The sequence below is a fragment of the Suillus subalutaceus genome, assembly GCF_016647625.1.
Source record: "Suillus subalutaceus strain FC151 chromosome Unknown DFJ58scaffold_261, whole genome shotgun sequence".
Lineage (NCBI taxonomy): Eukaryota > Fungi > Basidiomycota > Agaricomycetes > Boletales > Suillaceae > Suillus > Suillus subalutaceus.
Genome location: NW_024540510.1, coordinates 1 through 23,150, shown reverse-complemented (window position 1 = coordinate 23,150; position 23,150 = coordinate 1). Strand labels below are relative to the sequence as shown.

The window sequence follows — 23,150 nt, the reverse complement described above, 5'->3', positions numbered from 1 at the left end:
GCATATGAGATTGCAGTGCGTGTTTTTCAAAAACTCGGCCTCACTGCCTTTCCCGGCACTTTTACACCCTAATTAATAGGTCAAGGAATGTGACACCCATCATGCGGCAGACCCTGGTTAGAGTGACATGTCATATCCCTGACCAAAAGTGCTCAACATTCCACGCGAGTCGCTGCTTTGCGATCTCACCAACAACTTCTACCTTGATCCCATCTGTATCCCTGGATGCACCTTTTTTTTAACTGGAATTTATGCTGAAATACTTGCTTGGATCAATCAGATATCATCCCTGAAATCCCACTTCGGCGATGCAAGCGCTAGATTGTGGTATATCAAGCACAAATGCGATCGTTATACGTCCACCAAGTTCCCCCGCTCGCTCGCTCCCATCCTCTAATAGTATGACTATAGTCTCGAATGATCCAATTTGGTGGCCACTCATCAATGCGAGCATTATTGCCAGCTATTTTGTAGGTTTGTGGAGATTCAGCCACATGACGACGTTGATAACTCGATTAACCTTGACTGCGGTTTTACAGTCGCTGCCTCTGCCGGGGTAATGTACGATTGGGGTGAGCAAGACTAAGTATGAAATGACCACTGATATCCTTATGGTATTCTCAGTGCTTACGTTTGGACAAGAAGTACGTCGATCCATTACTGGGGCAGCCAACTCGCTTAGAATTGTGTTATGGGTTGAACTGATCTGGGTGAGCGGACTTCCACATCAAAAGAACGACGTGAAAATACAACTTGTTCACGGCAGAGACAACGCTGGTCCTTGATGACCTTTCTCTATCTCGGTGTATGTACCTTGTCTTTCAATATTTAAGCTTAGCAAGTCCAAATTTTGCTGACTATCCTAGGTACGCTATGCTGGAATAGGATAGTAATACTAGGCGGTGAGCTATACGTCTCCGTGATATTGACTTGACTGAAACATCATGCAAGTCATCATAATCTCTCGGTTACATGCCATGTATCAGCGATCGAGAATGGTGCTGATATTTCTCGTTGTCATCTTTCTGGCCATCACAATCGCCAATGCAGTGATGACCGTAATAACGATGATACATATTTCAGGGGGTAAGCCTTAGTTATGTATGAAATGTTTAAGTGCATCAGTCTCATCGACGATGTCAGAGGAATTCGTTCTTTCCGGTACCTATCAGTGCATTATTGACGATGCAGGATATTTCATATTTCTGGCTTCCATAACTTGGATACTTGGAACTGTATGGGAGGTCGTTGCACTGTGTCTCGCGGTGTGGATTGCTGTAAAACACTTCCGTGAACTGCGACGACACTCAACAGGAGGCATTATTGGGGATTGTTTCACAGTATTGATGCAAACTCACGTTAGTTACTTTGCGAGGTGAGCTCATAATGTAAATGTGGTTATCTTGTTCCGCTGAAGTTCTGCATGTGCTAGTTTTTTGGCCATCTCTTGTTTCCGGATCGGTTTATTCTCTCCAACGCTCTCAGGGGTATGTCGATCCGTCATAGACCTCTACATGCGACCATGATCCATCATTTCTATAGGACGCATATTCCCTAGACACTCAGATTTATGTCGGTCTCCTTCAGATATTCCAGGTCATGCAGCTGTTTGTGCTAGGACCACGCCTGATCCTCGGTGTTCGAGAATATCACGCTGAACTCGTGGCCAACTCTGATACAGCATCCGTTATGACTTCAATTGCTTTTCAGGAGCACGTGCATGTGTCAACCAGCAGTAGTGTGTAGTGCAGGAGATGCTCGATATGATTGATTTGCGATGGGCGGGTAGTACTGTGCAGGCAGCAGGAGAATTTGTTTTTATTTTTTCCAGGTTTTGTCGTGGTACATATTTATGTAAGTTGCGAAGTACATATAGGTCATAGAAGAGCTTTTGGCGAACTATGAGTAGAGATCTTTCCAAAACGCTGAGGTTCACGCACTCGATCTCAGTAGTGCTGTCAAGATCGTCCCGGCTGGTGGAAGTCTGATCGTTCCTGATGCCATCGCTGAAAGATGGCTGTTTCCAAAACCTCAGAGAAGTACCCGACCACTGATGTGGCGCCTGTCGACCCTTTCAGCACCCTTGTGCATCCTAGTTGCTCCTATGCACAGAGTACCTCTACATAGCAGGACCGTGGCTCGTTGATCTGATTCCCAAGCGGATCCAGTACTGCAGGGGCCATCAACCACATTCGAAATTGGGTTAACGAGGGGAAATGGCGAGAAATGTGCGGTGCAGACAATTCAAACGAACTTATATATGTGCAGACGATTGTGCTTGTGGAGCAGGTCCCACGTATTGGAGTACTTTGGACAGAGGAGTAAATGACATTGGTGTTGGTATATACGGGAACACGCCGAACTGCAGGTATTGGGGCTTGTCGGCCCGGTTGTAGAGGAGAAATCAATTTGAACGTTCAATTCCCGATTTGACATAAACTAGCTTATATGTACCTACATGCGCCGCACGCACCAGATATAGATAACTAAATAAGTACAACACACCAAACTTAGAAAACCACTCCCTGCAGAGCACTAAAAACTTCATCGAGCATCTCCCGTGCTACACGCCATTACCAGTCGATATACGCACGCGCTCCTGGAAAGCGATTGACGTCATGCAGGTTGCTGCGTCGGAGTTGGTCACGAGGTTAGCGTGATATTCTCGAATGCCAAGGATCAGGCGTGGTCCCAACACAAACATCTGCACGACCGGGAAAATTTGAAGAAACCCCTCATACATCTGAGTACCTGGGGATGATTGGTTCTATAGAAAATGATGAACCGTGGTCGCATACAAAGGTCAGTGAAAAACTGGCATACAAATAAGTTTGTTGGTGACAAGAAACTAATGAGGCGGCAACAAGAAACAACTAGAAAGCTAGCACGTCCGATCCTTCAGCGGAAAAAGAGAAACATATTCAAAATTGGAGCTCACCTCGCAAAGTACAACATGTGAGTTTTCATCAACACCCTGAAACAGTCCCCCATAACTCCTCCTGTTGGACGTTGTCGCAGTTCGCTGAAGTGTTATACAGCAACCCAGACTGCTAGACACAGTACGAAGACCTCCCACACAGTGCCGAGTATCCAAGTAACGGAATTCAGAAGCAGGGTATCTCCTGCATAGGCAGTCGTGCATTGATAGGTGTCAGAGAGGATGAGTTCCTCTGGTATACATCAATGAACTTCATGCACATTTTTTTCATCCACAATTAAGCGTACCCCATGAAGTATGCAATGTTGTCATTACGGAGACCACTCCGCTGAAGATGATGGCAGACAGGAAGGTGACGACGAGAAATATCAGGATCTTTCTGGATCGTTGATACATGGCATGCAACCGGGCAATCATGATGACTTGCAAGATTTTTCAGTCAAGTCAAATCTCACTGAGATCTTGCAACTGCAAAGCTCACCCCCCAGTATTGGAATCACCATAACATTCATCCAATCCCATATGACGTACACAATCCTACCTGAGGAATCCAGTCAGTGATCAGCCTCGGGTAGCACACTCCAAACAGACTCACATCTGTGGCAGTCATTAGAGGGAAGAGCAGGCATCAGTGCAGAAGGCTCACTGCGTCTGTCAACAAGATTGTCGGAACACTACCTGTATACTGCAGTCAGAAGAGGCAAAGATCGTGAATGGGAGAAGACATACTGAGTATGTGCAAACTGATTGTGAGATATGGTTCATCAGTACAACAACCAACAGTGCTGAGCCTTGCGAACATATGTAGTATACAACATTCCAAGATAGCGCACCTAGGATATTTTCAAGTGTCAGCACAAGTTGCAAACCACAGCTGTAATGCAAGCTACATACGATTAGATGTAGAACGGTCATAAGTGACCAACGTTGCCTCTGTCACAAATCAATTTTGTTCCTCTGCTGTGGAATTCCGCTCACCCAGATCAGTTCGACCTAACATCATTCTTAGTGAGATGGCTACAGTTACAGCATGATACCAATACCTCTTGTCCGAATGTAAGTGCTGAAAATAGTTGTAAGATATTAGCGATTCTTTAACATTATCATGCTCACCCCAATCATACGTCACTACAACAGCGGCGGCAACTGCAAAACCACAATCAAGGTTGGGTCGAGACGTCAGCAGCAGCGACAATCCCCAACTGCTCTCCACGAACCTACAAAATAACTGGTAACACGATATGAATTGATTGAGGGCCAGTAACTAGGATCGTCTGAGACTAGGGTCATAGTAGTACTGTTAGAGAATGGATGTGAGGCAGCGGGGAACTTGTTGGACGTGCGACGAGGGAGTTCGGGCTAGATATACAACCATCTAGCACTTGTATGGCCAAGATGACCATCATCAATGGGATTAAGTATATCCGTTCCTGCCAAGTATCTGAAGGAAGCAGTGCAAAAGATAAACATCCTGGTTTCGGCAGCTCACTCCCGGTGTGCATTCTCATATTCAGTTAGCACCAAGATTGCGCTCATCAAAAAGACGCTCTTTCCTGTGTGTCACACTGGGTGAAAACATAGCCTCGATCAAGAATTAGCATTCATTTCCATCATCACAGCCGCTGACAATATCCCGTTGCGGAATGGTGGGACGCCGGCACACAAAGATGTACTATCGAGTCCACAAGAGTACCAAAATGTGATGGCGGAAGCGAGCAAGTTAGTGGGTTCAGGGCTTCACTAACACAGCTGATGTGATGAACTTCGGCCATGTCGGACATGACCATAATACCATTGATGTGCTTCAAATGTACTTGACTCATAGCATAACTACAACCGTGAGCCCCAGCCGAGAAACAACGTATACCTGTGGCATGCCCGAAGTATACTGACATTACAGCGGGAACAAATGGGTCGTACATACCTCCGCTGCATTGCTTTGAGCGGTGCAGAACACCTGGCCAGACACCTGAGTCTCGAGCAGCAGCGTGTTTAATAATCATGGGATCTCCTAGTAGAAGGGAGGAGGAAACTGGCAGAGTGAATGTCTGGGGTACGCACGAGAAATCAATCTGAACTCATCTGATACCGACTCGAATATCGGATACTTCAAAGTTGACGGTTCATGTCGACGAGGTCGATTTTGATAGGTTTTCTGCTCACGGATGATGCATCGAAGGGCCAGAAGATGATGTGGTTATGACTCGGCTGGCGACTGTACACCAACAAAGCGCAACCACGTCACTTGTAGCTGCTATGATGTTGTTAATCATCAAACCGCTCGCGATGAGGAGAAGATGAGTAACTCAATTTGATTGGGACTTAGCGGATGGTCTGGATGATGTGGCGCTCCACATACCCCATGGTTATTCTCCTGGATCATGAATTGTCCTCGAGGTGATTGTCGTGCGACGCGCAAGGAAGCACAGGCGAGTCAAGGCATGACAGGCAAGGACACACTTGACTAAACTCATGGGATGAAAGTGTATGGAAAAATGATAGACGCCGATAGAGATAATGGCGAGTTGAGGAAGAGTGATGAGTACTGTCCTCGAGTTACCGGAGATGAGGCCTTAAGGAGCAATCTGGGTCGGGAAAATCACGGATCATTTCTTGGGAGATCAGGCTGACGCGTTGACGGATGGTAGGTTGAGATAATTTGATCAGTGGTACTGGAACACGCATGAGATGGAGATTGCCTGTGTGTGGCTTCGAGGTTAGATGCAATGTTTAAAATGTTGCACGTCAGTTTGTGTCCTCATAAGTAGAACGGCACTACATGTCGGAGTGTACCCAATGTGAGGTACTGGCACATACGCCGAGGGTGATACAGTAGGTCAGTGGATTATTGGGGCAAAAGTAGAGTGGCGCCCATCAGGAAATCGGGGAGGACATTATTTGTGTAGATGGAGTTGGCAAAATCGGACCAAAATTTTATCACATTATGTCTGATTATATAATAAGATAAGATAATATACAAGCACGAGCAAAGTGGTGTGATGGGATAAGATCAGGCAAGAACTCTACAATTTTGAGAGAAATGCGCATTGTCTTTTAAGTATGATTGTTCTATGACAAAGTAATATACAAGCATGAGCCAAATTGCGGTGGGAGATAAGAATATGCAAGACAACTACTGTAGAGCTACGACACTAGGTTTGTCACAGGTCACAGCCCTTGACGAATCGAATCTATTTGGTGTGACCGTCACATGAATTTTGGCGGGACGAAGCTAATTTGTGACATTCGGAAAAAACATAGGAAAAACATAGGTTGTGCACTAATGGGACCAAAAATCATTATACATCAAATTTGTGATGCGTCTACGCTTTCCACGCCCATAATCAACCGTCGGAACACTGTTCGAGCCACCTTCCACATCTTCAGTGGCAATGCCACCCACATCATAGACTTTGGAGTGGTTTGCACACGAAAGTCCACCATCTGCATTGGTATGGCAGTCAGAATGGACCTGTTCACCCCCGGAAGCCATATGGTCAAGAAGTGCATCCATTGGCACGTCACACAATCACGAAGCAGCGGCATGTCAGATGGTTGCAAGCGGCGAAGCACCCGCGGGCAAATCTATTTGGGTGTGGTCACAGGTCACATGGTCATTCGAACCAGTGACACTGAGTGTGACATAATCACACGCTGCACGTGACGAAGCTAGTGTCGTAGCTCTACAGTACCATTCTGACAGAAATATTCAATTATCTTGCAAGTATGATTACTCTACAATAAGGCAATATACAAGCATGAGCCAAATTGCGGTGGGAGATAAGAATATGCAAGACAGCTATCATTCTGACACAAGTATTTAATTATCTCGCAGGTATCCGAATCATAGATGATGTTTGACAAAATGTCACAGGACAAGCACGGGACAAACAAATACGATTCTGAACATAGTGTATTTTGTAAAGTAGTTATCTACTAGGGCCGAGCCGGCTAGCAGGCACATTGCTTGCATCAAGGACGTAGAAATAGATTACAAGTGGTATGTAGCTGGAAGACTGAGATATTACAGTTATCAGTAACAGTGCATTTTTGGAATCGCCTTCATCAGGCGGAGAGAGGAACATGCGTGTAGGGTGTGAGATAATATGGTATCACGTACTTGGGGGAGGCCGCAGTTTGAATGAAAACATAGTTGCGAATGGACGAGTGATAGATATTCAAAGGGAGAGTGCTGTCTGTAGGAATATCCATGACAGACTGTAGCTGTATCAGCGTTGTCTTCACACCCCTGCCCAAAACAGGACCAAGAGTGTTGAGATTTGCGAGATGGGCAGAGGACATGTGAGGGAAGCAACGAGGGACAAGGGCATGTATGCCCGCTTGGGATTGGTATAACATGGAGAGCATATGGTCGTACAACTTGTACACGTCCATTCCTGGAAGCAGCTCGCTCATCAGCTCGAGCATCAGCTGCAATCGATTGTGGGGATGATTGTCTTCATCATTGATAAAAAAACTTCATCATAGATGCCACGATGAAACGTCTGCCCGCTCGGCTTGGCAGCTTCGTAAGGTCATCCATCGATGGCTGAGGGAAATCGGGATGGCGACTTTCTAGCTCTCTGAAGGAATGCCGCAAGACAGTACAGGTATCATCATCAACATCTGTGCCATCTAACGAGATGATGCCATCCTCCCCTGAAGTTCTCACAGGTATCTTGCGTGCCTCTTTGGTTTGCACGACTTTTCTGATATGCGGTTCCAAGCAAGTTGTGAGCAGAATGTGGGTTACGGGAAAATCAGGATCATGGAGAGCCCGCGCAAGGGAAAGTATTAGATTGGTAAGCTCGGGTTCGGATGTGCATTCATCAAGGGCATCGACAGCAGGCGACAAAGGCGGACATCCACGCAATCTAAGTCAAAGTGACCGGAGAGGCTTAAGAAAGATAGCCTCCATCTGGTCGCAGAGAGGCATGTATTAGTCTAGTAGAGTGGGATTGTTGCGGATCGCTCTATTCACATCCTGCCGGATGCTTGGAAAATTGGTGGCAAACTAGTAGACTGGTAGACAAACGACGCAAAGAAATATTCAGCCATGCAACATTTCGTATGCTTGCGCGAGAAAAAGAACGTTCCTACTAGCCGCTTGACATTTGTCTCTTCAGGGGAGTTATATTGAGCACCCTTGACAGCGACCTTGAACAGCTTCGCCCAAGTTCCTTGAAGGACTGTCAAAGAGGTCAGAGAGCATGTGAGAGATAAGAGACAGAAGTACTAACATTGACCATCACTCGTTGACAAAGGTTGCAACATGTGAGATGCAATCAATCAACTAAAAGTACTAGCTGGGTTCAAGGGTGCTGTTAGAAACCATCCAGGTGATGCCTATCTCGAGGAACGACGTACAGCGATTTGAACCAAAGCGTGTAAGTTGTGAACTTGGGTTGCGGAACGATCAAGTTGTCAATTGATAGAGTGCGAAGCAAGATGAAGATGGGATAGACAGATGGATGTTTCAAGCTATTCTGCTATGGATAGCTCATGCGGTGGTTGTGGTGTTGAAAGACAAGTGAGTGGGCGCTCACCTGGTTGCACATATGAAGACAAGAAGCTGCCGTGCATGTCAACATTATTGCTAGCCAGTCAGCATCTGCTACTGCCGGCCAAAACATCTTGTAGTCTCCAGAAATTGAGATAGAACTCAATTGGTCACAGTGGCCCTTGTCAAGTTTGAGTTGGGGAATGTCTTTGTAGCAGCCTCAAGTTCAATCCCAGGCTGCAGCGTTTTTTGCCTACGTAAATAACACTGAACTTAATATACAGCTCTCACACGTCCGCAGATTTCCATATCTATCAGATCAATACCACAACCACAACCTCTTCATTACTACCTAGTACACCATGGCAGACAACAATTACAACACTGATCTCGTGAGTGTTTCATGTTCACTTACCTGAGGCCACCGAACTCATCAAAATTAGGTCCTACCCGCTATATTTCAAGTGCCAGGACCACTTATCATTAGCAAGTCTGCGATAGTAAGTGATCATCTCGTATTATACAGGTTAAATTAATGAAATCATGCAGGGTTTGTGGAATACTGCAATGGAGATGGCCCAGAACCACATCCAGAATCGCTCCATTGTACCACCCGTCCCTGTTAAGACTACCATTGAGGATAAATGTTGGCTCACGTTGATGACATTGTGGAAGCAAGAACTGCAAGAGACACTGAAGTATTTAGAGGATGTGTGGCGAGAGCTCAGGGAAGCAAAAAGCTGTTGGGGATCGCGAGTTAGAATCTAAGGAGGGACCGTTCGAACATAGATGACAACTGTTGTTCACATGAATAAGTGTAGGTGAAAGACCAAGCTCGATGAAACGTTCGAAGTGATACTGAGTGTAAAACAAGTCCTGGGTTTCAATCCATTGGACAGGTGATGAGATTTGCTGTGAGCTTCTTTTTCAATATCAGTAGCACAGGATGAGATGTATTCCTCGTGTACATCCCTACCATCAGCCTCGAGAGCATGCATCTCCCTCTGCAACTGAGCAAGCTCAACGTGCTGAGTGGCAAACTGCTCCTGTTCAGCACAGAACTTCAGGAACCCCTCGCTGTTGATGGTTGCACCACTTCCGGAACTACCGCCGGCACCTCCAGCACCTCCACTGGAGAGAGAGATCCCAGAACGCTGAGCGTGGATGGTGACAACAGTATCAAGCCACACCTTGCCCTCAGCCTCTGAAGAGAGATGTTTGGCAGGTTTCATCGTGGTTCCGAGTAGAAGGATGCTGTCAGCGTGTGATGATCCCAGTCCCCAAGTCTTTGCCAAGTGCACATTGATGGCAGATGAGTTGAAGCCACCAGGCATCTTGCCACTGATCAAGTGGGACACCAAGCCCGAAGTGTACTTGCCGAGAGCACCGGAATGGCCGACGCTGAGAGCAGAACTGAGCTCTTCCAAAGGCAGCTCATCACCCTTCTCAGGTGCAGATGAGAATTCAAGTTGCAAATCGCTGAGAATCTTGTTCTGAAGAGTCAACTTGCTGCCAACGAGATCTTTAATGGTCTTGCTCACAGGAACCTCCTCAATCTTCTTCTCGAGCTTCTGTGCAATGATGAACATGAGGATATCGTTGGCCTTGATGGGGGCATCCTCAATGGAGGCAGCGGGACCAGCCGAAGGTGAAGCTACGACAGGCGTCGGTGCAGCAGCAGGAGCTGCAAGGGCAGGTGTTGACTCTACAGGAGTCCAGCAAACGTGCAGTTCTTCTGGATGAAGCCCTTAGCGTGCATATCTTCGAATGCAGCTTTCTTGGTCACGACTAGCGCAATCTGTGCGAATTGAGTAGCAAAAAGGAGACCACTGGGGTGGCTGAAGGTATATTTTGGGGTACAAATGTCAATGTCGACAAAGAGGGGATAAGTTTTAACAATGCCATGTCCATGGTGTCGTAGGTCATGTCCATGTACCTCTGGCGGATTACCTGACCCTTGATACCACCAAAGTGGATGGTTTTCTCCTTCGGGTTGTCCTTGACAATCTCAATGATGGAGAAGCCATACATGGCAAGCAAGTGTGCATCAACTCCTTCCCAGACTGCGCGAGCAGTGGAGGAGCTGTTGTACAAATCCATTCCCATGCTAGGCTCCTGTGAGCCCTGGCCGGTGAAGGCGTAGATGGTGGTAGCCTGCACAACCTCTGCAGTTCCCTCGAGGATATTCTCTTCACGCTGGTTCAACATTTCGACCTTGACGACCATGTTACCATCGCGCATGCCGACGTGGCAGATGTTGACCTTCAGCTCATCGCCAGGCAAGATCATGCCGACGAAGGAGATATCATATCTAGACGAAATCAGATCGCTGATCACGTATCCTGGAAACTTCACTTATGCAATGACACGGTCATTGTACACCAGAGGACGACCGATCACTTCCTTTGCATTGTTGATGAGATGTTGGCCAAATTGCTTGGTAAGAACATAAGTATCACCCTTGCTAGCGCCGCAATGGTTGATGATGTACTGCCTATAAGTGAGAAGTTCGGAAAGGGGGAAGCCTTAAGTGGGTCAAAAGCAAGTTGAATATCGCCAATGTATGTGTCGCCATGCTCCATAACAGAATCTAGGCGAGCTTGCAATTGAACAGAGTTCGCTTTCTCCTTGTCAAATGCGATCTCCTGGCACAAGAGTCCTCATTTGGGTAACACATATAAAGCTCGACGTGCTGAGCGGCAAACTACTCCTGCTCAGCATGGAACTTCAGGAACTCCTCACTGTTGATGGAGTATGCAATCCAGGGCAACATAAGCGGTGAATTAGCAGTTTAATCACCCTTGATGGAAACACTTACTGACATCGCAAGCTCATCAGTATTCTGTGTCCCTTTGGGGTGATCCAGTCAAGCACACTGCCCTTGAGACTTTTGGTGTCGTCACCTCTTGCTCCAGATGTGCCTTTGGTGAGCTGATGATATGTGGGATAAGTAGGACATATAAACCATGACACTTGCTAACTCTGCAATGAGGTCAACCTCATCATCTCCACCTTGCATCAACCACTCTTCCAGGCCTGCTACAGACTTGAGGAGCCGTTCCCTGAGAAAATACACAGGATTAGATGCAGTGCACATAGCGCTGCAGGAAAATAAAATACTCCACGGTGAAGTTTTTGTCAGGAGTGCCAATTCCCTCATCTGTAAAATTTCATTGGTGAGAAGGGCTTGGAAGTTGCACAGAGCATGGATCGTTCGCCCGACATGACATCCGTAGTGTACCTACGGATCAGTTGCGCTCCTGTATTACAATCCCAGAGCATCAGTAGCTATCACCTGCTGCAAGTATAAAATCACTCACGGCCTTTTCCTGGGACTGAGTTGAAGGTATGCCACTTTGAAGAACGAGTCTTAACATTGTCAAAGTCGAATTGTTAAAGGTGTGTAGATGCTAGCCAACTTTAGGACAAGAGGACATGATGAGTATTCAGAAGGTAAAATCGGCTGTTGTACTGCATTTTCAGTCAGCTTTCTTAAAGTCAGCACTTATGTGGCGAGAGTTTTTCAAGTTTGACATTTTTTGTACCCTAATAGCCGTCATGATTGATGACTCTTAATGGATCTGTTGGACAGGTCATGATAAGGTATGGCTGTTTGAATTTGGAGCAACCAACTTGAACAATGTACCTCTGTACCAGAGACAGCACCAGTCTGTGATCTTGCACAAAGACTGGTGGTTGTCACTATGCAGCGCTAGCCTGCCAGTGAGCACTACTGCAACTTGAACGTCAAAGTTCAATCCGAGTCATCGATAAGTGTTACATATTATTAGTGCAAGTGGATTCTTCCGGTTTTCCAAAACCTCATGATGACCATCCTACTATTACTATGTCACAACTTGGGAACCTTAGCAGCTGAAAGTTGGTTGATAATAGGCTCGTGACCAGCCTGGCATATACTCAAGTGGTGTAGCTAGGCTGGTCGATCTCGGAGTGGTGTGGCAGGGCGAATGAAGTTTAGCAGGTGCCGGTCGTGACGGTGGTACTCGATCGTACATAGTACAACTTATGTGTCTACTGTCGTTCAGACTGTATAATAATAAAGATTAACAGAAGGATCTTATTTCAACTAGCACACATTATGTAAACGCCCAACCGAGTCATGACAAGAACCAGGAGCATGGAACCAAGTGTTGAAATTTGAAAGACAAACCCTTGTACCATTGTACCAGAGGCACCTATCTGCATCAACCAACCTAATTCTCATAGTCAAGGGACTGGTTGCTATCGCTACCACAACCTCCATCTGAAGCAGAGCCCCAGTCAGAGTCTGACTCTTCCGACTCTGAGTTACTGCCTGAGTTGGACATGCCACAACCTGAGCCATAACCCCCTTCTTCAAGGTCCTCAAAGTCCTGCATAACCGTTGGTTCATCTTCTTGACGCCGCATGGTGGCATGAGCATAGGTGTGCCCAACTTCCAACCCCCATTGATACCGCATAAAGGCATCCTGGTCTACAAAACTAAGCCACCAAGTCAGGGGAGCTCCGTTAGTAGTGATGTTGGACACACCGGTTAATGTAATAGGACTTCCAGTCCAACTTATCCTGAGCACAGTGTGAGATGCCCCTACCATCCAAGTGCTGCAGGCCTTGGGAAAAGCATGGAATGATGTGGCAGCACCTAAGGACATCATCAGGGTCAACAAACCCAAATGAGTCTGGCTCTGCGGTAGGTGGGAAGTAGACACGATCTAAAGGCGCTTGCCTACTGGGGCATCCGATGTCAAGGTATTGGTACCATCTCACCCACAAGAAGTTGATTCGATGTGAGTGGTAACCAACCATGCTGGGGCCAACATAAGTGGCATTGACATGATAGATGCCAAGTACGCAAGCATAAAGGTAAGGATGACCTTCATGGGCAGTTGAATCCTCCCCGGTGTGGCGATCACAACCTGGCAGGCACATATAAGAGAAGTGCTCAACCAGTATAAGTGAGTCTTGGCTCTGCCTAGCTGCTACACTTGCAGAATGCAAGAGCATTCGATCCTAAAGGGGAAGCAAGGAAAGCAAGGATCCACAGAATGATGCTGATCAATCCTAATGAAAGGCGGTAAAAGTGCGAGAAACGCGCTGAAGGCACGCGCAGGAAAGAGAAGTGCGAAGGAGCGCGAAGCATGGGAAGGTAGTGCAAGCTGTGCACAAGTGAAAAGGACGTGAACTGAGACTGATGAGAGACGACTGATGACGATGATAGGACGAGAAAGGTGACTGAAGACTGATACTGATGTTGCCACTAGCTAGAGACTGCTGCTAGGGCCTATGATGACAATGGATGCATTGCATGAGGCTAACTACCAAGTAACATGGTGGTAAGAAGATGGTGGTCAGAAGCTAAGGCGGTAAAGTGGGGTGTAAAACGAACATCAAAGTATGTAAGTTCTACCTAAGCGCTCTCCCAGGGCTTGGAGCCGAATAGGGAGCACTCTAAGTATGTAAGTGAGGTAAGGTGATGTAAAGTAAGGGTGCATAATGAATAAGAAGTGTAATATGCCAAATATAGTCAGATAACGAACAGGGACATACCAAGGGACTGGTTGGACAGTGGATGGATGCTCCTGGATGATGCGCGACGCAGTGCGCTTAAGCACGAGAAAGCGCGCAAGGTGCGCGCATGGGAATGCTGCGCATAGTGCGGGAAAGTAGCGCGCCTATGGCGCATTTCGCAGGAAGTGGTGTGCATGATATGCAGAGTTGACTGAAGACTTGGTGGAAGTCATATGGATGATGGTGCGAGTTGTGCCATGAAATGCCAGTTGTCAGAATTCGTAAAATGAGCCCATATGAGCCCACAGAAATGCGAGTCTCTACACCGGCTTGGCCCAAGAGCATGACGTTGCAATGAGAAGTCGATGGATTTATGATGTCCTGCACTTGGCAGATGTCATACATGGTGTAGTTAAGCCGCATCAAGTTGTGCCTATACATGCGATCGGCCTTGATAAAAACACGTCCTTCCCAGTCTGAGCATACCGGGGTAGCTCCTGGGACCGTAGTGCTGGCAGAAGCGTCAGTATGCAGGGCGCCCTCCCTGGTTAAGACCTCCTTGATCTTAGGGAGGTGAAAGCACTGAAGCTTAGGTAAAAAGTCCTGTCACTCAGAATTAGCACCGCCTTGCATTCAAGTTGACATAATTACTATGCAGCGCTCACTTTGACAGCAGGATCCCCCATGTGCCTTTGGAGGAACAGTGGAATGTTCTCGGGATAATTCTGAGATTTTCCAACATGGAAATGAGCCTCAGGTGAGGTGGCAACTTCTTCTTCCTCCTCCACCATCGCACCCTGTGGTAGCTGCTTGTCACGGATGCTGAGTATGCGAGCTTCGCATTGCTTGATCCTCGTTATCTGTTCCACAAATTCTTTTCAGTCCATTCAACGATACCTTGCCTTTGAGGTGCAGTGTTCTAGCTCTCCCTATCATTGCACGAGAAATTGATGGAGGATATAATAGGCTGATGTTTTCACTCACCAGCTCAGTGCTGTATGAGTCAGTCGTGCCAAAGTTACGTATAGCAGTGGAATAATCACCCAGGGCGTGGAGCTTGTAGGTTTGTAGATTAAATGTCTTTGGTCGCCAAACTGTGTGAGGCGTTGACTCAGTCGCCACTGCCTCTCTGCTGCCAACTAGGTTCCTTAACTTCTGGCGCTGGCGACGCTCTGCTTCCCGCTTCAGTTCGTGAGTCTTGAAAGCCAAGCAGGTAATTTTCTGGAAATGGCGAAGCTGCTTTCCCAGGGTAGCGGTTGCAACATCAAGGAGGTTAAGTGTCTCATTGGTATGCATGCGCAGCTTTGCCAGGGCATGCCAGCTTCTGCACATACTAAGCAGAGTTAAGACGTTTCTGTTGTGTGGCTCTTGTTACAATCAAGTACGCCCCTATTCATTTTCTCCTCTTACCTTGTATTACGTCACGATCGCTATCTTAAGCCGTCGCTAGACTTCTCTTATTATCAGTTGTATTATGCCACGATCGCGTCATGCCGTCGCTAGGTGATCTATTCTTGTTATCTTTAACTCGCTCTTATCTTTGACTCATTCTGACTTCGTCATGCCAGCCCTAAAGCCACTGTCTTTTGCTATATAAACTCGCTTTGTACTATGTAGTTCTTTACTTTAATCTCACATATTGCAGTAACATATCTCCGTATTATACGAGTGGACGGACATGCATAATATCCCGTATGATACGGGCCAGCGGACCATGGGCCGAGGGTAGATATATCCTCGACTGTGACGGATGGGCCGGGAGTGTTATTATTCCCGATGGAGACGGGTGGGCCTAGGTGGGGAATATGTAAAGTAGATGGGTGGGCCGATGGACATGAATTTTCAATAGACAGATCGGCCGAGGTAGTTGGATATTATGTAGATGGGTGTACCAAGGTAGATATGTATCAAATAGCCGGGTATATCAAGGGTGCTTGTTATCACATAGACAGGTGGGCCCAGATATATATCATATTAGACGGGTGAGCCGACGAATTAATATTATTTTGTAGACGGGTAGGCCGAGGGAGCGGTAAAAGATGTATTATATACAGGTGGGCCGACGGGAGACATATATTGCATAGATGGGTAGGCCGACATGGGGGTATATAAGATAGACGGGTGGGCCCAGGAGAATGATAATTGTAGACATGATGGAGCTCAGCTAGTTGTATATCATCCAAATCAAAGGAGGTGATTATTCGAAGTCATCTAATGATGTGGTATGGCACGGAGCTTTGCAAAGGGGTGAAGTGGAAACTCGAGCAAAGTGTACCGAGTTCCGAGACCCGGGTCTTGACAAACGAATATGTGATGTCCAGCACACTTCCAATCATCTGGTATTTCATTGAGCAATGGATGATCATAGATCTTTGAAAGCCAACATCATCCAAGCCTACCAAATGCCAAATGCCAAGTTCCAACCACCGAAAATTGAGTGAAGTGTACCAATATCTGAGCCCCAACTATCGAATCCCGAAAATCGACCATCGAGTCCCGACTATTGAGTCCCAACTACCGAGTCATGAAACCCGACACCTGACCATTGAATCCCGACAATCGAGTATTGAGTCCCAACCAACGAGTCCCGTATATCGAGTCCCGACCATCGAGACCCGAGACCCGACGCCCGAGACCCAAGACCTGAGATTCGAGACAAGTTCCAACTATGGTGTCCCGGGTATCAAAATCGAGTGAAGTGTACCGAGATCCGAGGCCCGGGTCTCGACAAACGAGTATCTGACATCCAACAGACTTCCAATCATGTGGTATTTCATCGAGCAATAGATGATAAGAGATAATAGATCTTTGAAAGCTCAGATCATCCAAGGCTCCCTTATCTGATCCTCTCAATCTCCACCCCCTTTAACACCAAAGTGCGGACATTCAGGATTCAGCTTCTGATCTCACAAGATCAATTCAATCATGGATGTTTCTTCCACTTCCGATGATGAAATAACCCTCTTGCGCACTTGGGCCCTGACTGTCACTCATGTGGCATGTGATTATACGGAACAGAAATTCAATGCAGAGAAGACAGGAGGAGACCCAGTTATACCTTCTCCAAACCTAGACACTGATCTGGTGATGGCTTGTGATCGATTGGTTGATCGGCTCATAAAGGCATATAAAAATCCCAGTGAGTCTTCCTGCAGATTCGGAAAATTCGTTTTATCAGTCAAATTGCTTCATCACAGTTCAGATGCAAATCGATATTGCAAGATATAGCAAATTGATCTCCCCAAAGGACACGGGGTGTAATGAAGAGAGAGAGGAAAAGTTGCTCGAGAGGTGTCCTCCTGGCCATGAGGGCACAAAGTTGATCGACATACCCGCGACAATTCTTGATGCATCCGGTGCCATCATTGCATGGTACCTCCCAGACACCTTGACCTGATGCCACCCAGGTGTGTTATATATATTGTGACTGGATGGATATTGAACATCAAATGGTACGTACAGAATGAAATTTGGGTGGCCTCGGATTTGCTAGCTCCCATGCTCGAACAAAGCATAAAGCTTGATGGGATTTGGCGGACTAATCAACAGTGGTTCACACCAAGCTCGGAAAATGATGTCCTAACTCCCGGATGCGTTAATTTATCTCTGGCATGATTTCAGCAGGGGCACGAGGTAGGATCTGATGAGATGGCGATCTTGGTAGTTAAACTCACCAATCCCATAGAATCAGTCCGATCCAGAGGTATCTGCATCATTGAAGGGACCATCCTCCGAGAACATCCTCAAAGCCATTGCGAGGCCAGCAGCCATTGCCACAGCGGCACTCAGGGTGATGCATCCTGAGCAGTACTGGGCAGGGTTGCAAGCCTTTGCGAGCCTCGGAGAAAAGGCACGAAGCAAGGAACTGCCGAAGATGTCAGAGACTCTCCAGTACTGGGCAACGGTGTTTAACAGCCTCACCGTCATATGCAATCGGGAAACCCCGAATCATCGAGACCCCTCATCAATTTCCGAATGCTTCGATATTCTCACTAGCGTGGGGAATTATTATAATGCTCGGATGAGTATGCCAAACCTGCAGCTGGAGTTAAGGTACGATCTGGGGTGCATGATTGCATTTTCGGGAAGGATTGTCAGACACACGGTTCATGCAGTGGAAGGGGATCGGATTGCCTGGGCATGGTATATGAGGGATGCTGTTCATGTTTATGCTGGGATTCTGTCGTGTGGATGGGCAAGGTTGGATTGGAAGAAGTAGAAAGGTAGTTACCCGTGTTAGTACCCACCTTCAAATACATGATACTAGATGTCAGGCACTCCATACTCAACATTCGGGTTTCGGGTCTTGATAGTTGGGACTTGATATTCGAGTATATTCCATAGTGATGTTGTACACATTTCACCGACTACTGAGTACCGGGTTTCGGGTTTCGGTACACGGTACCCGGTACTTGATAGTCGGGACTCGATATTTGATTTCACCGACTACCGAGTACCGGGTTTCGGGGTTCGGTACACAGTACCTGGTACTCGGTGATTCAAGAAAACAACTCCCAAAATTGATGAGTGTCATGTTTTGAGTTTTGTTTCGATTTGTTTCGAGTGTCGAATCTCGGGCTTCGGGCTTTGTGTTTCGGGTCTCGATAATAGGGACTTGATAATAGGGACTCGATACTCGATGGTCGGCACTCACATCTCAGGCTTCGGGAGTCAATTGTCAGGACTCGGGTTTCAAGACTCGGTAGTCGGGACTCGATAGTGCGGATTCGGGTTTCAAGACTTGGTACCCGGTACTCGGGTTTCGGTACTCGGTGATTCAAGAAAGTGTCATGTTGTTTTGAGTTTTGATTTGTTTCGTGTCGAATCTCGGGCTTCGGGCTTCTTGGGTTTTGGGTCTCGATATTGGGGACTCGATACTCGATGGTCGGCACTCAAATCTCGGGCTTCGGGAGTTGATTGTCAGGACTCGGGTTTCAAGACTCGATTGTCGGGACTCGATGGTTGGGACTCGATGGTTGGGCTGTGGGATTCGATTGTCAGGACTCGGTGGGGACTCAAAACTCGCAACTCATAGCAATGTTCGAGTTTCAAGTCTCGTCTCGAATCTTGGGCTTCAGGACTGGATATCCGGGACTCTATGTTTGAGACTCAATATTTGGGACTCAAGATATCTGGATCTCGATACTCGATATTTGGTATGCAGGACTCAGCATATAGCAATAGGTCAGATATTCGAAAGTCAGTATGTAATTTTCAGTACTTATTTCATCATGTACAGAATTTAGACTTCAACATTCTGAACTGAAGGACTAGAACTACTCTGGTCCCCTTGGGTGCAATTGTTCCCCGAGCCTGATGGTTTGTACTGTCAAGCTCATTGTCCCCACTCGATAGCGACCTTCCACAGCCTTCTCATTGGTTAGGACGGTGGTGTACATCTGAATCTCTGCCATCTTTTCACGGATGCCAGCTTGTTGATCCTCAATCACTGTCAGGAGGCGTTCCCTCATCCACCTCAGTGCCTTCAGCGTTGCAAGCGAGCTTTCATCCACCTGCTCGGGAACAACAAGACGTTCATCCTCAACACCAGACTAGAAAGGATTAGTCATCACTCAAGGAAATTCTGTAAAAGTCTTACTAGCCAATGCTGGTAGTGACAGACACAATTAGCAAATACCTGATCCCATGGCCATAATTCGTTCGGGATGGCAGTTGATCCGGTCCACCATGGAGTACCATAGGTGGATACAATGTGGGAGGGATCCCCCAGATCTGCAACGTCTTGAAACTGGCATAGGTGGGATGAAAAGATGTGGTCCAGAACCATGTTCCAGGTGAGCTCGGGAATCAACTGAAGAATATGAGCAACCGGGCTCAGAACAACCGAAATGATGTTCCTTGCAGCTGAGTACTGCAGGATGGGAGTCACAAAAGTCTGTTGGAAATGTCAGCATTGACCACCACAGTCATCAGCCTCTTACAGCTATCTCCCATTGCAGCCCGGCTTTAAAGTGTGTGATCCAAGTAGCAGAAGGCTCCTGGGTGTGGGCAGCCTCCATCTGATATTGAGAGATGGACGCTCGGATGCGAGATGCAGCCATTGACATTGTAGCTGCAATATCTGCCTGAGTGAGTGTGAGGGGTCGGAACCCATTGCCGGAAGTCTGAGAATTAGAAGGGGATGTTGGGGGAGTATGCAATACAGACATGGTTAATGCAGGATTATGAAGCTGGAAATGACAATGACAATGGCAGTTGGTTCGGAGGTCAAGATATGAGCCACTGGTTGATTGATAAAAAAATTCAAACTCCGACATGGGTCGACCCGGCCAATTCCCGGGACTAAAATGTTTGGGTCAAAGTAGCTGTTTCATATCGTTGGCAAAAAAATTTCATTCATCTCGAGCATCTATAAACCCGGTCTTCAGGTCTTGAAATGCTGCCTGGGCATCCTGTGCCAGCAATGAATACATTTGGGATTGCCTTCCCGAGTAGCATGCATGACCTGGAAGGTGTTTCACCAATGATTCGCGCATCCTGTCACCCCATTGGGTTGCTTTCCACAAAAAAAAGTTACATGTCCAATCCATCTCCAATTGGACCAACATCATTTCTTCCTTCCATTGATCCCGTAGTGCCTTTGCCCGGAGCCAATGAACTCGGTAAACTTCGGATGACTCCGTCAGCTGAGCGCGGGACACATCAAACATGCCCGAACTCACATTCCTCATTCCATGAGTGATCGGGACCCCCAAGGTCGACTTCGACTGACCAGAACCAAGCGAGGGACTCGTTTCGCTGACCTCGGGCATTTGGATTGCCGACGGCAGTGCTGATTTTGAGTTGCTCTTGAAGCAGGGGTTTGTATTTCTGAACCTGGTCTTGCCCTGGCTCCAGTTGCATCATTTGCTTCCTCGTCTTCGTATATATACTGGCATGGAGGGACACTTCCTGCTGCACCGACGTCACCTGGGACCAAGCTCGAGTTTTCAGGGCCTGGGATTTGGCTTGCCTAACTGTTGTTCGAAACAGAATCGCCTTGTTGCACAAGTGAATTCGGAGGTTGTGAAGGAAGTCATTGGCCTGCCCTTCACGAAGAGACATCTCCAGCGGAATGAGATCAGTCTGCCATACAGTGTCTGCATCGATCTACCCGAGGTTTGATGGCAATGGGATTACAGTGAGCTCAGGGGAGTTTGCCCATGTGTCAGATGTCTCGGTGAAGTCTGCCAAGTCATCATCGAGATCATCAAGAATGTCCAAGTACAAGTCTTCAGGATCTTCATCTGCATCAAATCCCTCTCCAAGATGCGTAATAGCAGACCGAGTGAATCCATCTATCTGGCCTTGGAGACGATCGCGTTGACCGGGCGATGTCTAACTTCTGTGTCTCGGTAGTTCTTCTACCAATTCTTCGGACCTCAATGAGCAATGCAATTTGAGCCTCTTCAATCGCCAACCCCATTGATATCCATGTCGCCACAGACCTGCGAGCAGGTGCTGCATTTCGGGCATTACCCTCCTCTAGTAGCCTAAGCTCGATCTCCTTTTTGCTCGGTGCTGAATGCAAAATTAATTCAGACTTTGATGGAGACAAAGTCAACTAACCCTTCTTGATATTAATCTCATATACATCCATAGCCGCAGGATTATTTATTCTGCTAGACTGAGCAATCCTCTCGCTGGCTAGCCACTCTGTCTTTGAATCGCCGGGTGCTGCTTCATTGAGTATGTCGAAAGCCTTTTCACTTTCGGCAATGCCATTCTTCGCCTGCTTGTATTTTTGGCAAAGGGTCCTTTTCATGCGGATCATCTTGCAGAAATTGGAATCATTCATCTGATAATCGAGACATTCCTTTCGATGCGGGGATGACATTCCCCGAGCAGCAGGGGAAATCAGGTTGAGATGTGACCATAGGGTCTCCATGATCTCTCCATCAATCCGACCGATGCCTTCGATAAAATTCGACGCATATCGGACATAGCAGCTGTCCTGATGTCCGTGGATGTGCCACAAACCCGATTCCGGGAATGATGGTCAATTCCGGAACCATTTCGAGAAATCAGCTTCGATCCACCCGAACCCGAAAGTGCTTGTTGTATTGACAGTTGATATCATAGAAGGTGACCGCCCTGGTGATGCCTTCCATGTTGTGCCGGGCAGCCTCACAAAGGGCATAGTCCATGTTCATTTGTCTGCAAATGATGCATGGTTAACTCGTGAATATCGAATGGCTGGGTCGGCTTGCCTTTCACCTTTCTGAAAATCTACCATCGAGTGAGGAACAAAGCAACCGTGTCTCGCACAGGCTACTCCCCCGATACCCGTGGATTCCAGCTTTGTGCCGAGCCGCATTTGCTTGATTTACTGCCCGGTGATTGTTGCAGCTTGATTTTTCTAAAGTGTCGGCAGCCTCTGCAAGATGCATTTTATACCTGTCCTTTCCCACCATGAATCCCAACCCATCTGACAGCCAAACTTCATCAATGGCGTTCATGGGATGCAGGTGTTCAGCTTTGAAATTTCCATCCATAACAAATGACCGGGTGTATTTCCACCTTGGAGTTGTTATTATCGCTGAGGTGACTTCGGTATCGAGGAAGACTCACTCATCAAGTGATTCATCCCCTGAGAAGGACACATTAATCCCAGGCTGAGGACATGCCGGGCAAAATAATGCGAGATCTCCTGCATTCGGGCTGTCGGAACAATGGCCGAAGCCATGCCATTTCATCGTCTTCAACTGCCTCCACTGTCGGGCGACTCTCATGAGCTCTCGGTATCGGTCCTTGCCCCATGCCTTGTCAATATAATGTCCTTTAGATGAGAGAGACATGGCATTACCGGTACAAGGTGTGGAAACATCCTCGAGGTCATTCGCCGGAGCTTGCTGTAATAGTTCATCGCCGAGGTCCCACATTCAAGGTTGTCCATAGAAAATCATCGAGAACCCTGAAGGTGAATAAAGTCTTCGGCTTGTTAAATGAAGCGGGGAAAAATCCATGTCGAAACATTTGAAGGTCTGGACTCATGGCATTTGGACAATCGCAGCATCGAACCCGGAGGCGATGAACTCCGGACTTGTCAATGATGACCATGGTGTTTTCCTTCGGCTGGAACTCGGGTCCCGACACAGATGGTAGATCTTCAGGCTCAAGCTGGTCTTCCGGTTCGTCTTCTTCGAACAAGTCCCACCTATCCGTAAGTACCGGACATTGTTTGCCCTCATGACCGAGGTGTAT

The 23,150-nt window shown here is 47.2% G+C and overlaps 7 protein-coding genes across 7 annotated transcripts; 2 read left to right on the top strand and 5 right to left on the bottom strand.

Annotated features, from left to right (window-relative positions):
- Positions 1 to 902: 902 nt before the first annotated feature.
- DFJ58DRAFT_235025 (uncharacterized protein) lies at positions 903 to 1,924 on the top strand. The gene is made up of 4 exons (XM_041379382.1): positions 903 to 1,086; positions 1,144 to 1,375; positions 1,433 to 1,487; positions 1,543 to 1,924. Exons 1-4 carry the CDS (start codon positions 945 to 947, stop codon positions 1,744 to 1,746), a joined length of 633 nt encoding a protein of 210 aa, XP_041235833.1. The 5' UTR covers positions 903 to 944; the 3' UTR covers positions 1,747 to 1,924.
- Positions 1,925 to 9,454: 7,530 nt separating this feature from the next.
- DFJ58DRAFT_647488 (uncharacterized protein) lies at positions 9,455 to 10,141 on the bottom strand (the record flags this gene model as incomplete). The annotated part of the gene is made up of 1 exon (XM_041381452.1): positions 9,455 to 10,141. A coding segment is annotated over one exon (687 nt), but the record flags the coding sequence as incomplete, so codon positions are not given.
- A 1,111-nt stretch (positions 10,142 to 11,252) lies between these two features.
- On the bottom strand, positions 11,253 to 11,679 carry DFJ58DRAFT_671079 (uncharacterized protein; the record flags this gene model as incomplete). Its single annotated transcript, XM_041382922.1, has 2 exons — positions 11,253 to 11,369; positions 11,410 to 11,679. Coding segments are annotated over 2 exons (387 nt in total), but the record flags the coding sequence as incomplete, so codon positions are not given.
- Positions 11,680 to 12,652: 973 nt separating this feature from the next.
- Positions 12,653 to 13,244, bottom strand: DFJ58DRAFT_736309 (uncharacterized protein; the record flags this gene model as incomplete). Its single annotated transcript, XM_041386779.1, has 2 exons — positions 12,653 to 12,920; positions 12,970 to 13,244. 2 exons carry the CDS (start codon positions 13,242 to 13,244, stop codon positions 12,653 to 12,655), a joined length of 543 nt encoding a protein of 180 aa, XP_041235830.1.
- A 1,589-nt stretch (positions 13,245 to 14,833) lies between these two features.
- On the bottom strand, positions 14,834 to 15,314 carry DFJ58DRAFT_671076 (uncharacterized protein; the record flags this gene model as incomplete). The annotated part of the gene is made up of 2 exons (XM_041382921.1): positions 14,834 to 14,875; positions 14,931 to 15,314. Coding segments are annotated over 2 exons (426 nt in total), but the record flags the coding sequence as incomplete, so codon positions are not given.
- Positions 15,315 to 16,871: 1,557 nt separating this feature from the next.
- DFJ58DRAFT_847978 (uncharacterized protein) lies at positions 16,872 to 18,444 on the top strand (the record flags this gene model as incomplete). The annotated part of the gene is made up of 6 exons (XM_041393551.1): positions 16,872 to 17,085; positions 17,144 to 17,318; positions 17,354 to 17,540; positions 17,632 to 17,999; positions 18,062 to 18,169; positions 18,291 to 18,444. The coding sequence occupies 6 exons, from the start codon at positions 16,872 to 16,874 to the stop codon at positions 18,442 to 18,444; spliced, it is 1,206 nt and encodes a 401-aa protein (XP_041235828.1).
- A 778-nt stretch (positions 18,445 to 19,222) lies between these two features.
- DFJ58DRAFT_918147 (uncharacterized protein) lies at positions 19,223 to 22,828 on the bottom strand (the record flags this gene model as incomplete). The annotated part of the gene is made up of 12 exons (XM_041395579.1): positions 19,223 to 19,498; positions 19,546 to 19,842; positions 19,889 to 20,137; positions 20,233 to 20,272; positions 20,325 to 20,574; positions 20,630 to 21,056; positions 21,087 to 21,284; positions 21,328 to 21,467; positions 21,516 to 21,900; positions 21,992 to 22,103; positions 22,344 to 22,466; positions 22,518 to 22,828. The coding sequence occupies 12 exons, from the start codon at positions 22,826 to 22,828 to the stop codon at positions 19,223 to 19,225; spliced, it is 2,808 nt and encodes a 935-aa protein (XP_041235827.1).
- Positions 22,829 to 23,150: the final 322 nt, after the last annotated feature.